This window comes from Tachypleus tridentatus, chromosome 8 (assembly GCF_004210375.1).
Source record: "Tachypleus tridentatus isolate NWPU-2018 chromosome 8, ASM421037v1, whole genome shotgun sequence".
NCBI lineage: Eukaryota > Metazoa > Arthropoda > Merostomata > Xiphosura > Limulidae > Tachypleus > Tachypleus tridentatus.
In genome coordinates, this window is record NC_134832.1 from 133,348,261 (window position 1) to 133,363,530 (window position 15,270).

The following is a 15,270-nucleotide window of genomic DNA, read 5'->3' on the forward strand; positions in this document are numbered from 1 at the left end:
CTCGTCGTCGCATCTGTTTGTTTAACAGCATGCTTCTGGTAAAACAGCAGGTTATTGAACAGATGTTTTGTTGTTATATTAGTTTTTTCAATTGTAAATTGATAGCATTCGTTTGTTCAACAGAATGCTTATTGTCACATCGCTGTCTTCACGTGTGCTTGTCGTCACATCAGTGTGTTTAACAGAGTTATTTTTGTCACATCAGCTTGTTCAAGTGTTTGTGATCACGTCAGTTTTTTTTCAACCTGATAATGATGTCATATCACAGTGTTTATCACGTCAGTTTGTTTTCAACCTGATAATGATGTCATATCACAGTGTTTAAGACACATGTTATCCTTGTCTCAGAATCCAGATGATATGGTATTATTTTCCTTTTTTGTATTTACGTAAAGAAAACATACATTTTTAGTTAATTTTTAACTTTATCAAAGGGCAACGCATTATTTATCGAACCAGGGCATTTTGATATAACCGAAATAACCAATGATGTAGAGTAGGTAGCAGTTTACATAGTAAAACGAAAACCAAAACCTAAAGCAAAACCACCACTACTACTGCTATTAATGCTCTCGCACCTTGCTCCAGTTGATGAATTTCTATTTCAGTGAAAATAGATAATGAAATAAATCGTTAAGAAATCACCTGGACTAGCTGCAGAGATAAAAACAATCAAACGTGTGACTGTACTTATTATATAAAGGTAATGTTATTCATATATACCTTTCATTAACTTGTTTTACTAACATTATTTGTGCCTACTATAGGATAATATGTAAGATATGACTTTTGTCCCCAATTAATAGGGTGTATTGTGAAAATTACTAATATTGAGCATATACATTTATCGGTGCTAAGTATATTTGAAATAATTTGTGTCTTATGCTTCAGAAAGAAATCTTAATTTAGCACACCTCAGTCTAGCAGTATAACCAAACCAATACCAGTTTAATTTACAGAGACATTCGGTTTTGACTTTCACCTCAATCGCTATACTTTAGAAGCACATAAAGTCATAAAATCTGGCAACCTTTCATAATTTGTCTGTTTGTTTCCTTTTCTGAATTTCGTCTAAAGTTACACGATGGTTATATGTTCTGGCAGTCCCTAATTTAGAGTGTAAGACTAGAAGGGAAGCAGCAAGTCATCACCATCCATCGCCAAGTCTTTGTATTGAATGTCACATTATAACGCCCCCACGGCTGAAAGGGCGACCATGTTTAATATGACAGGGATTCAAACTCGCAACCTTCAGATTACGAGTGGAATACCCTAATCATTTGGATATGCCAGGCAAATTTATAAATCAGATTTGAATATATCAAAAGTTTAATTAATTAAAGCAACTTGTGCAAAAATTTATAAAATAAAAACAAGAAGAACTTTTGAAATTTACAAATAAAATAAAATCTATTGCGTATTTTCAACGTTGTTTTTTTAATGTTTAAATTTAAATTATAAAGTAATGTTTATAGAATTGCTTGTCAGGTGGCTGCACCAATATTCACTCTAATGATTTATAGAAATGTTGATTTAACATCGTTTTCGTGTCTACCAGAACAGATTTGATCTTCATAAACCCACAGTTTGTCGCTTCATCTGTTATTTGTTGTTGTTGTTTTTAAGAGCCCAATAGGGGGATCATATTTAATTTGTTCGCGTCATCCGATGGTTATTGACATGATACTCGTTCCTGGTCGCAGTATGTTGAATGTATACATCATTCTTTCAACTAATACGGTCAAACCAATGCAGGATTAGCCTCTCTATTGAAGTATAGTAGTGTTACAACTTGAGCTGTATGTTTTCTACATGGATTACAGGAGTTAAATCCTGGAGAAACAACTTTTTTCCTAATGGAACAGCTATATTACACTAAGAGACAAATTATTTTTTAAAACTTTATATGAAAAGGCTTAAGAATCTCTACACCAGAACAGCTATATTTAAATGTTGTATATAAGTTTATATGTCCTAAATGTTTTTAATAACACTATACCTACCACTAGGTGGCTTCAATTTGGAATACAAGAAAATACAAATCGAAGGCCAACGTTGTTTTCAGCATTAAGAACTATGATTCAAGCGAGTGTAACAGGCCAATACATAAAATGCAATTCAAAGCCCTCACTAAAGCAAATTACTGAATATGAACTACACGTTGTTCAGTTTTGTAAACTCAAACGTTTTGGAGTTTAATAATTCTTTCTTTATTTCAACAACAAATTAGTTCAACAGTTTATAGTTTTACAAACTGCTACAGATGAAACGGGCTACGAATACTTTACTAAAACATGGACAATAATGTTGAATGCAGTGTTGTGTTATTGGGTAGTTTTAAAATTAATTCAAGCGCCTTCATTTTTTCGCCTTGAAGCTCTAAATCTTTCATTTTCTACCAAAGACAAAAAATCGGTGTTTTTCTAATCTGTGTTAATTAAAAAAGTGTATGCAATATATGGGACATTAATTGAAAACTGACATGTTGAGGATTCATCATCTGTCTAGTTCGCTGTTGTACTTTGTCTCTCTGTAGTTTTCTGCGACTATTTCATTGAGCAGTTCTGCATGGGGGCCCGGCATGGCCAAGTGTGTTAAGGCGTTCGACTCGTAATCCAAGGATCGCGAGTTCGAATCCCGGTCGCACCAAACATGCTCGCCCTTTCAGCCGTGGAGGCGTTATAATGTGACGGTCAATCCCACTATTCGCTGGTAAAAGAGTAGCTCAAGAGTTGGCTATGGGTGGTAATGACTAGCTGCCTTCCCTCTGGTCTTACACTGCTAAATTAGGGACGACTAGCGCAAATAGCCCTCGAGTAGCTTTGCGCGAAATTCAAAAATAAAAACAAACAAATCCTGCATGGCCAGGTCGTTAGGGCCCTCCTCTACTCGAAATCTGAGGGTCGCGGGTTCGAATTCCGTTACCAAACATGCTCGCGCATTCAACCGTGAGGGAGTATAATGTAACGGTCAATCCCTCTATTAGTTGGTGAAAGAGTAGCCCAAGAGTTGGCGGTGGGTAGTAATGACTAGCTACCTTTCCCTTTAATCTCACACTGCTAAATTAGGGACGGCTAGTACAGATAGCCCTCATGTAGCTTTTCGCGAAATTCAAAAAACAAACAAACAAACAACTTCAACAAACAGTAGATGATTACCATAGTACATTTCTCTGCTCTTGTGAGTGATAAGTTAATCTATTGATTTCATACTCTGCCAAAACTTTAAGTTCGTATTTTATTATTATTTATACTTTTGTTTTACAAGCCTACAACACAATCTGTGGGTATTTTGCACCAAAACCTAAAGAAATACCAATTATTTTATGAAAAGCTGTGGATGCACATGAAGTTGATTATTCTTTATTAAATGTTGGTTTACTTAGCCATAACAACATAGTATAGGCGATGTCATTGTGAGAGGCTTCTTTTGTACTCGAAACTTGTTAAATGCATATTTGCGTGAAACCTCAGGCATAAATCCACCTGGTTCGGTAAATAAGCCAGTACAACAGTAAGCTGTTATAACACATGTAACACTCAACTGAACGTATATACACCAATGTAGATTAAAATGTATTCTCCATAAACTGAAATAAAAAACCTTAAGTAACAAAACGGTTAAAAATTAATAGCAGCTTTAACCAATACAAACAATTGCTCCTAACGAAGCTCCCTGGTTGTTTGGCAGTATCCTTCGGTTCTTATAACGTTATAATTTAGGACCCAATCCCTGCAGTGGACAGGATGCAAATAGCCCACTTTGCAGTTACTGGTATAAAATAACATCTCCTGATTAGCTTGTTGTTACTGGAGTTTGCTCCAGATATACCTTATTCTATCTGAACTACATTTACAATAGTAACAACACCTGTCGGTAGGTGTCTTGCTACAGAACCCAAATTCATGCTTTTCATACTGCTTAAATCTACCTAAATACTTTAATGAATCGTCTCACACACTATAACTTGACAGTTTCCTTTCTTCTAACTTTTTTTCACATATGATGTAAACGAGATTTTACCTTATACTACCAATCACAAACCAAGGCAGATAGTATATGTAATTTTTCCGTAAAGGTAACTGACCTAGTATTCAGCCGCAATACCATTACCAGTTACTTCAGTTTTAAGGGACTGTCTCTGAGTTTCATAGCAGATATACAGATGAGGTTTTCCATGCGTTTATTGGCAGCCAACATTCTCAACAAAACTTCATAATGTTGGCATTTCTCAATTATTCTTTATACTTAGGCACAAAGATCTGTTTTTGTTTGCGTTTTCGATTATGTTTTTAACTGTGTATTATCCTGCTTTGTTTTTCGACACGGACAAATTATTTTCATCGCGAAGTTTTTAGCGATAAAGCTGAAAACCGCTGATCTTATGTAAGTACGGACTGGGGGCTGAATACTTATGTGATAAAAAAAAATCAATTTACATATTTTCTTTGCAGGTTTTGCTGACATTCAACCTCCTTAAAACATCACAGTGTTAAACTTGTGTATATGTAAAAACGGCTATTATGGGTAGAGAAAACTTTATGTGGAGAAGCGAACAGCGTTTCGACCTTCTTCGGTCATCATCAGGTTCACAAAAAAAGAAAGAGATAACTGACCACATGTTTGAAGGCGGTTGTGTTATTGAGTGTAGGAATGTAGAGGGCGTGCTTTTCTCTACAAGTGGGTTTTCTCGTCATCACGGATTAGTGTTAAGTTTGATCACTATAGTTTTGAATCAAAACAATGTATTAGACATATTACGATTTCCCTTACTTTTTAACTATCTAATTAGGCTACAGTGTTTTCCCCTGAGTGGCTCATCGAGTGTGTCAGCAACTTTACGACACTAAAAACCGGATTTCAATACAAGCGTAATGCAAGACACATATAGCCCGTTGTGTAGCTTGATACATTGCAGTAACTTACCAACTGAATAATTTATTTTTGTGTTTGTTTAAACGACATACTCCCTATTTACATAAATCATGCTTACTGCAATTTATTATTGCTATATGTGTATGTATATCATAGTATATTTTGATTAATAAGTGATGTACTGGGATAAATCGTCTAAGTTAGATTTAAAAGCCGTCAGCGTATTTTGACTACTTACGTTATTTTTATGCATTATTGTTATCGTTTTATTGCAATTAATTACGTCCACTGAACCACAAACCCAGTGATGCAGCAGTAATACTGAGAGCTCATAACGCTAAAAAACAGGCTTCGATACCAGCTGACTACCTCTGGTCAGTAATTCAAAATTAAATAGCCTTTACTTATGAATATTCTGAGCTTCTAATTTGGCTGTTTAATAACTGTGTTCATAAATTATCGCTTGGAGTAAAGGTTCCAATTTTCAAATGTAATAAATAACACACAAGACGCAAGTTAATCATATCATCTGAGGCAATAAGCCATATTGTCATCAGGATGTTTGTTTTTTGTTCAGTACGAAAACTGGAGCTTCAGATAATCATGTGGTTAACAAGCCTCATAATGAGGTTAAGAAGCCTCATATGCTTCTGGGATTTATGCAAGGCATAAAATATTTGAGTGTGAGTATCTGAAAGATAGAGTATAGAGTTGTTTATCAAACAACTGTTTCAATGGACCCTCTCTTTTTTGTTGTTGTATTTTTTGTTATGTTTTGTTTTCTGTCTTTTCTCACATAATTTTTAAGTTGAAAATTCAGTATTTTAAAAGCAGTGTACATATATATATTAGTTTCTTATAACTTGAAAAACAAGCCGAAACAAAAATACATTAAACAAAAAAATGCTGCACCAGTTGAAACAATTTCAGTGTACAAGTTATAATGTGGGATTATAAAATGTACCCTAGGTTTTAGAGGTGACTTAAAAGTAGGACCCACATTGTGATGGGATACACCGTCTATCAGACTTAACCTCCATTCGTCAATATCACATAATAAATAAAAGCGTTTAGTTTGGCTTATTTTGAATTTCGCGCAAAGCTACACGAGGGCTGTCTGCGATAGCCATCTCTAATTTTCCAGTGTAAGACTAGAAGAAAGACAGCTATCACCACTCACCGCCAACTCTTGGGCTACTCTTTTACCAACAAATAGCGTGATTGATCGTCACATATATAACGTCCCTACGAAATAAAAGAGTAGCAATAGATATAGAAATAGAAATTAGAAGAGCGAGGTGTGGGTGCTCGAGCCCACAACGTTTCACATCTATACTGCGTGCAGAAAGTTGTGGGAAAGCAACTGCTCTCCCAAATAAAGAAGAAAAAATTTAATTTAAACAAAAATAAGAAAAAGAAAATAAGGAAATAAGGCTTATAAAAGGTAACCAACGCAACGCAGAAATCTGAGGGTCGCGAGTTCACATCCCCGTCGCGCCAAACATGCTCTCCCTTTCAGCCGTGGGGGCGTTATAATGTGACGGCCAAACCCACTATTCGTTGGTAAAAGAGTAGCTCAAGAGTTGGCGGTGGGTGGTGATGATTAGCTGCCTTCCCTCTAGTCTTACACTGCTAAATTAGGGACGGCTAGCACAGATAGCCCTCGAGTAGCTTTGTGGAAAATTCTAAAAACAGACAAACAAATTGGATTACGCCAACAATATCCCACCAAACGCTTAACAAGACTTTCCTTGGGTGGAGGTCCATTTTGGGCTATGTAAGGTTTACCTGCACTGAGTCATTGTCTGTGGCGCTTAACATTTTTATAAAATATCCATTTTTTCATCTATAATCACTTACCTGTCCAAAACAGGTGAGTTACGTTCACGAGAGTGCAGAGGAGTATAAATGTCCACACTTGCTCTAAGTTTGCCTTCTGTCAAATCATAGGGTACACATGTTCCAAGTTTTGACACCTTTCCAAGCTGTTGCATATGACGGTGAACTGTTTAATGGGTTGAATTAAGCTTCTTTGCTAGTTCTTCAACTGTTACAGCACAATCTTCATTAAGTACAGCTAGCAGCAAGTCATCGTTAAACTCAACAGGACAACTTGAACGTAGTGCATCACTTAAGCTGTAGTCACCCGATTTGATCTTCTAATACCACCTTCGACATTTTCTTTCATTGAGGGACTCCGCACCATAAACACCTTGAATGTTTCATGTAGTTTCTGCTGCACTGTTGCCTTTTTTAAGCTCATGAAGCATTATACTCCTCATGTGCTCCTCAGACACATCCATCTTCATAAGGGTCTATTTGATTAATGATCTGAAAAGTGGAGTTGAGTTAGTTTATCTTATTTGTCTGAGCATTTTTATACACGTCCTACTACATATTGTAGCTATTAAAGCCTTCTACAAAGAGAGAAATGATGATGCACTTTCTGTGTTAAATTTTCGAACATCACTTGTGAGATGACCTAACATTTTTGAATTACATCATACAGCAAAAGGTATTGTTTGAAAGTTTTGTGTTTTGTAAAAAAAAAAATGGTTTAATAAGCAATATTACTTTATTCATTAAAAACAAAACGGCCCGGCATGGCCAGGTGGTTAAAGCACTCGACTAGTAATCTGAGGGTCGCGGGTTCAAATTCCCGTCACGCCAAACATGCTTACTCGCCCTTTCAGCCGTGGGGACGTTGTAATGTTACGGTCAATCCCACTATTCGTTGGTAAAAGAGTATCCCAAGAACTGGCGGTAAATGGTGATGACTAGCTGGCTTCCCTCTAGTCTTACAATGCTAATTTAGGGACGGCTAACACAGATATCCCTCAAGTAGCTTTGCGCAAATTCAAAACAAATGAAAAAAAAACAACAACTGGACAATGGGTTACCTGCGAGAAATGGAACCGCGAATCATAGCATTTGAAGTCTGTAAAATTATTGCTGACCATCCACGCAACGATGGTGATAATTGATATTTTTATTGACATACGTGTTACTGTGTTAGGCACAGTACAGCTGTCCTATCATGTAGTTTTGTGCTAAATGACAAACAGACATATATATTTGTTTTACACATTAGATTGTTATTGACAATTTAACAGACAGTTACTGCTCTACATTTGGCATTTTAACAAATTACTCTTACATTACAGGTAAATGAGCATTCGTCAATCAAGTGTAGTAGAAAAAACCCTCGGATGAAAATATGCAGAATTTGAGTAGGTTTGAGTTAATAAGTTTGTTTTACTGTTATTACATCTAAACATAGAGAACTATTTTTAAAGGAAAGATTGAAGTTGTGTGTAATAATGTTAATAACTTGATGTTTGCTTTCTTTTAATTTGAGCAACTCCAAATAATGGCACAACAAAATCAGTATTTATCCACCCTTTGTAATACAATCTCTGTCTAACCTTTTAGAATACACAAATCATGAATTTTGATAACATTTGTGTACTCTTAATAACAGTACTGTTGTTTTGTTGTTTTTTGTAGCTCAAATTGTAAATCCAGGTAACCCCTACACAACGTATGTGCTACAGGAAATAATTGGAAATGGGTAAGGTTATAAATTGTTCTCTGGTGTAATTATGTGTGTAAAAATATAAGAAACTCGTTTAATAAACTACTAAAGGAAACTGTACAGTTTCGTTGGTTTACATAATTGTACAATTAAAGATTGCTAGCCCATAAGTGGATTGAAATAAATTAGGCCTTAATTTAGGGTCCGTTAAGGTTTCTGTAGATCATATTTGTATAGGTAGAAAATAACTACAAGTTAACCTTTTTCCTTTCATCTCAAATCGTTGATCTCTGATGTCAAAATTCAAACAGGCATGACATCAGAGAACAAAGCTCAAACTGGAGTCTCCATATTACTAGATGTGACGTCAGAGATTAACCATCTGTATCGCCAAGATCAATGATCAATCGACCTAGTTTTCAACTTATAACATCAATGTTAAATTTTATTAAAAACAAACATATGCTAAATAGTTTAAAAAAACAGATGTTTTTATGGAAGAAAATGTTTACCTATAATCGCACGAAGTCATTCTCGAATCTGCTTTATCACTCGGGGCATCTTATATGCAAAACTTTTATATGAAAAAAAGGTTTAAGGATTTACAGTAACTTTTTCTCATTACCTTTTAATTAAAAACCGTAAAAGGTGCAATATATCTTATTTAAGATTGTTATTAAAACTATTGGTTTTGGCATACACTCTTCCCAATAGGGGCTTTGGAATAGTTCACAAAGCAAAACACGAGCATACAAAGGAGGTGGTGGCAGTGAAAATCATTGAGCTGAAAAAACCTATGAAGAAAGAAGCCTTGAATGAAGTTTTAGTCATGAGGAAAATGAGGTAATTTTACTGAAATCAAAATAAATAACACAAGTACTGTCGTTCGTGTAAACACGTATGAAAATACTAATGAATTAAGAAAAATACAGGCTAGTGAATATATCATGATCCCAAACATTGTGTTTAGTTTGTGATACATTTGCCTGAATATAAGATTGATTTACTATGAACAACGTTATTAAATTAGTATAAGTTGTTTGTGTTTCAACAAAAGTATATAGCCTTGTTCATTGTGAGATTGGTTAAACCAAACTACTTACCGGACAAATGAACTTTTAATAAAGTGATTGTAATGTTTTAACAGCTTGGGATAGAGACTGTTTATTTAAATAGAGGTGAAACAAAATAAGTTGATGATTTATTTTCTAAAAACAGATATAATTTGTTCCTAATTTTCAATTCTCAGTAGAATTAATTTCTATCATAATCCATAAAATTTATTTTAATTTGTTTTACACATCTTTAGGCACCCAAACCTGGTCAAATTTTTGGACAGTTACATTGTCGGAGATAATCTATGGATAGTTACAGAATTCCTAGGAGGTGGTACTCTGTGTGATCTTATTGCTCATACAGTAATGAGAGAGAGACAGATAGCGGTTGTTTGCCGAGAAATTCTTCAAGCTATCACGTTTCTCCACTCTAAGGGCATTATTCACTGTGATATAAAGAGTAGTAATGTTGTGTTTGGAATGGATGGAAGTGTAAAACTTATTGATTTCGGGACTTGTATACACATAACAAAGGGGGAGAAATGTCTTTCTGTAAGGGGTACAGTCCATAGTATGGCTCCAGAAATGTTCTGTGGAATGCCTTATGATACTAAAGTAGACATATGGAGCTTGGGGGTTGTTGTCACACAAATGGTTTTAGGAGGTTTGCCTTCACAAAGCCGAATGAACTTACGGATAATGGTTACCAATAAAGAACTACAAACAAAAGATAAAAATATTTCGCCGGTGTTACAAGATTTCCTTAACGAATGTTTGGAGCTCGACGCAAACAAAAGATCGTCAGCAGAAAACCTACTGATGCACCCTTTTCTCCAAACTGGTGAAAATGTATCATTAATAAAAAAATTAATCCGCTTAGCTAAAAGAAAAACCAGAATTCAAGACTAGCTGTGTATTTGTTAATAAATATTATTCGTTCATTCACCTAATAGCGACCGACATGATGTGCACAATTAGCTACTTTCAACCGAATAGCTGGATTGGCTGTCATTCCTGTTACGCACCCACAACTGAAAGTATAAAGCATATTTGATTGCATCACCTCACAGATTCGAGACCCTCGAAATGCATGTATAGTACGCTAACTTTTAGGTCACTCTCGGACCTGGGCCTGGCATGGCCAAGCGTGTTAAGGCGTGCGACTTGTAATCTGAGGGTCACAGGCTTAAATCCCCGTCACACTAAACATGCTCGTCCTTTCAGCCATGGGAGCGTCATAATGATACCATCAATCCCACTCTTCGTTGGTAAAAGAGTAGTCAAAGAGTTGGCGGTGGGTGGTGATGACTAGCTGCCTTCCCTCTAGTCTTACACTGCTAAATTGGGGACGGCTAGCACAGATAGCACTCGAGTAGCTTTGCGCGAAATTCAAAACAAACAAACACTCTCGGACCAGCGAGATGTATGTCCACAGTTACCATTTCTTGTAATATGTGACACTCCCGGACTTGATGTTTGTGAAAAATCTTGTAATTGTTGTTTTTAATTTATTTAACCCACACAAGTACTTCACTGATTAATTGTTAATATTACGGTAACAAAATCGCTTTGGATAAATGTTTATTTATAAGTCAAAAAAGATTGATTGGACTACTCTTTTAACCAACGAATAGTGGGATTGACCGTGTTACGTCATAGTAATTTTGTAAATTGTATTATGTAAAATATTTATCTGATAAAGTGGATTATTTGTAACTTATACTTGTAATATTTGTTATTATTTTTAATGGTGTATTACAGTTAGGGTTGTCTTGAATTTAAAGAGGTTTTGTGAAGAGTAAACTTTAACTTTTAATGACTTGTATAAAGTAACAAAAAAGTAAGCTTCGTGGAAGCTGTAACCGTTTTATTGTCTTTCAGTTGTGTATCTTAACCCTGATGAAGCTTCAAAAGGGAAAAGGTTTAAAAGATTAATATATATATGTATGGAGTATATAGGACGTCGTTTTTTAAACTTTTTTATCAAAATGGAATTATTTTTATATAATAACATATTTCAGTTCTTAGAAGAAACAGAACTTCATAAAATTTCTATCAGATTTTTGAATTTACATAAGAATGATTCTTACAGTTTAAATTAACTGTTTGTAATTCTCCTGAAAATGAAAGTTTATATTTCTCCATAAATCAATAAGTCATCTACTAAATGTAGAAAACAAATGAATAAATAAATAAAACCTCAATACGGTGTCAAGACTGACTGTTAAAAATTTCTATAATTATAAAAAATAGTATTGAAATATTAAGTATTTTGGAGATACTTCAACAATGCTGTGAGGATTCGAAAAGATAAACAGAAAAATTTGGCACAGAACTAAAAGTACAAGGACCCATGAATTAGAAACTGAAAACAAATAACTCGATAGAAAGTACTTTATAAAGTTAAAAACATTATAATAATTGTGTATCTTTCAATGTTAAGATCCACTGTTACAGTGTAACAGTATTTTATATAATAGTTGAAAATAAGAACAATAGATACAATTAGTATCACTGGATTAATGACAATCAAAAGAACTTTTTATATCGTTAACTTTCATACATCTGAGCAGCTTGAAGTAAATAATTGTTTCGAAGACGTACATGAAATTACATAAATATGTAGAACGTTATAGATGCAGGGATACCACTTTTGAAAATAATATACAGAACGTTGTTCAAGGATCAACGAATTTAATGCTGGATAAATAAATTTGTTCATGTAGATGAATTCTGTTGAAGTTGGATATACCAGTTTCACATCACTTATAAATTTAACAGTATAGATTTAAAATTGTTAGAACACAAGAAGGCATTGATGAACAAGGTTGCTATAATAATAATAAAACATTAAATGAACGGGTTTTCATTCAAACCCCACAGTGGTTCAGAGGTAAGTCTCAAAACCTGTAACGCTAAAAACTGTTTTTTAATACTCGTGGTGGTCACAGAACATAGAGCCCATTGTGTAGTTTTGCACTTTATAACAAGCAAATAAACTAACCATTCAATAAAATGATCAAGAGATTTCCATAACTCAAAAAGAAATTTAAGGTATAATAACAACACATTTACACACAGTCAAACACTTGCAGGATTTTAGCATCTTTAACACTAGGACCACCTGAATTGCTGTTAGCAATTAGTTAAGAATTTCAGCAAAATGCTGACTATTTTACATATACCACCAACAGCAACGAGGTTCACCAGGACCATTCAAATTATCATTACAATTCATCTTAGCGCCTTCCTCTTTTAAATACCTAACGCCATTTTAAACTCTGTAACAAAGTGTGTGCAACAAAATTATCTTTTAAAAATTACATGGATAACTCAAACCTTGGTGTAAGGCATATCAAGTCGCCCTTCTCCATTTGGATAGTATTTTTCAAGTAAATAAGTGAAAAAATAAATAGTATTAAAATCATTTTTAGCCCAGCTGAAAGAATCGAGCTTAATGGAATTAAACTGCTTGTTTTCAAAAGGTCGGATTATAGCAGTATTCACTGATATTCATTCTTTGCAGTTGTTGAAAGAGGAAATCAGAAGTATCTTTCTAAGAATGTACAGCTACTTGCACATAATTTTTCTAATCAGATACATTTTACGACACCGGTATTTAAAGCTTAATTACAAGACTTAAGCTTCAATACGTTAGTTATTTTTCATCACGTTAGGGCACACTACAAATCATGAGACAGAATCAATTCACCCAATGTGATTTTTCTTTCAGTCATGGAGGCATTATAATGTGATCAATTCCATTTTTTCTTGGTAAAAGATAGCCCAAGAGTTGGCTGTGAGTGGATGGTGTTGACTAGCTACCTTCCCACTAGTTTATCACTTTTAAATTAGGGACGCTTAACGCAAATAACCCTCAAGTAACTTTACACACTCTTCAATAAACAGTAGTTTCCTTCTATCCCCTCAAATCAAATGGCCGATCAAGAAACCGATATTAACTACGTCCTTCTCGTTCAGCATAGTTACTGTTACTATGTTGGTTAAGCTACAGAAAGCAAAACGGCATCTGACGCAAGTTCAGGTGATTGCCTTTCCGAATAAAAAAAAAACAAAATGTCACAGCCAGATTTTGGAAAACGAACAACTTTTGTCCTCCAGTAGACAAAAAAGATTTAAGTACGCTCAAAATCTTAAAAGTTAACAATATCCTGAAAAGTGAAACTAATTTAAAGGTCACCATTTGTATTATTCCATTTGTTTGGTAGGTACTCCGAAAACCCTTTGTGTGTGTGTGAGTTTTTCTCCTAGCAAAAAAACAAAACAAAACCATCTACTGTGTCCCTCGAGGAGAAGCGAGCCCCTGATTTTAACGTTGTAAATCTGAAGACTTATCTCTGTCCCAGCGGGTAACCCGTTTTAGTAACGATTAACGTCAACTCGGCGTGATTTTGTTTTTACTGTTATTGTTACCACAGCTATTTCCTGATATTTTGGAATATACCGTTTTAATAATTATTTTATGATAGAAATATCTTTATATTATGCCTTTTTTACAACATTCTATACGTGTGGGGCTGAATTTGAATTATTGAATAACCCTATTTATAAGTCGTCTAAATAAGGGTGTTAACTAATTTATTTTAGTATTGAATATTACCTAGACGAATAGTATTCAAACTACGCTTCAGAACATTGGGAAACAAATTATTCTACTTTGAAAAGCTCCTACAAAGTTCATCACGAATTGTTAGATTTGGGTGTGGTAGGCATACTTAGGAGCAAATGAAGTGTCTCTGTTGACTGTTTTTAACGTTCAGATGGTCGTGTGATCTCCGGCAAAGCTTCATTTACAGCAGAACTTGTTTTTTATGCTTATTTTGATTTTGGGAACATAATGAAAGATACTCACGTATTCACACGCTTTTGTCACCTTGGTACTGGTGCATCAGGAAAACTTTTGCCTTTTTTCCATTAAAAATGGAAAAAAGATGATCAAAATTTAAGAACACTGCTAAGTTATGTGAATACAGTATTCGTTTAACGGATGTTATGACTGTCAGATACCATAACTAAGTGCAGCTGATCATGTGACGGCTTAAGAGCTCTTTGATTGGCGTTTTACATTTGATTTGGTAACGGCATCCAGAGGTGACCGAGTTAGTTTTCAGGAGTTCTAGTTTTCGCCATTTTGTTTGTTTGTTGCTACGCATTGAGTTATCTACTGTGTCCACCGCGGAGATTCGAACCCCTTATTTTAACGTTGTAATTATGTAAACTTACCATACTCTCACTGGAGGACATCACACATTTCATAGAGAAATGAGTGGATATCCAATCCATAAGCAGTTTTTGAAGTTGTTCCCTGGACAGAAGATCGTCTATTCTAATATATGTAATTTTTCACGTCAAATAAACACACTTCTATAAAATCATCCTCTAACATTTTATCTTTTCTGTTGAAATATCACTGACTTTTCGAGATAATCCATCACTGGTTGAATTATCCAAGACCCAAAGTATCTTATGAGATTCGTATTAGCTTGCAACATTTTTGTTAACTGCTGTACCCATATATAAAACATATTCACTCCTGTTGTGACTATCAAATCACAATAAATTCATACACTGTACTCTTTCATGTCCAGAAAAAAAATGTAACTTAATGTTCACAATTTTTAGCACTCGTATAAAAACGCCAAGCATTTTTCATAACAGTCACTTCATGTTCAAGTTTATCACCCACAAAGACAATAATATTGGCAGATGCTACACATACTAATCAATGCGTCCCATATTAAAGTACGCTGAACCAAATAAGCAGTCCTTAATATTTTTTCATTT

At 34.6% G+C, this 15,270-nt stretch overlaps 1 protein-coding gene across 1 annotated transcript; it reads left to right on the forward strand.

Annotated features, from left to right (window-relative positions):
• The first annotated feature begins 552 nt into the window (after positions 1–552).
• On the forward strand, positions 553–11,050 carry LOC143224289 (serine/threonine-protein kinase PAK 2-like). Its single transcript, XM_076452689.1, has 5 exons — positions 553–703; positions 8,040–8,105; positions 8,383–8,446; positions 9,125–9,253; positions 9,720–11,050. The coding sequence occupies exons 2-5, from the start codon at positions 8,093–8,095 to the stop codon at positions 10,372–10,374; spliced, it is 861 nt and encodes a 286-aa protein (XP_076308804.1). The 5' UTR covers positions 553–703; positions 8,040–8,092; the 3' UTR covers positions 10,375–11,050.
• Positions 11,051–15,270: the final 4,220 nt, after the last annotated feature.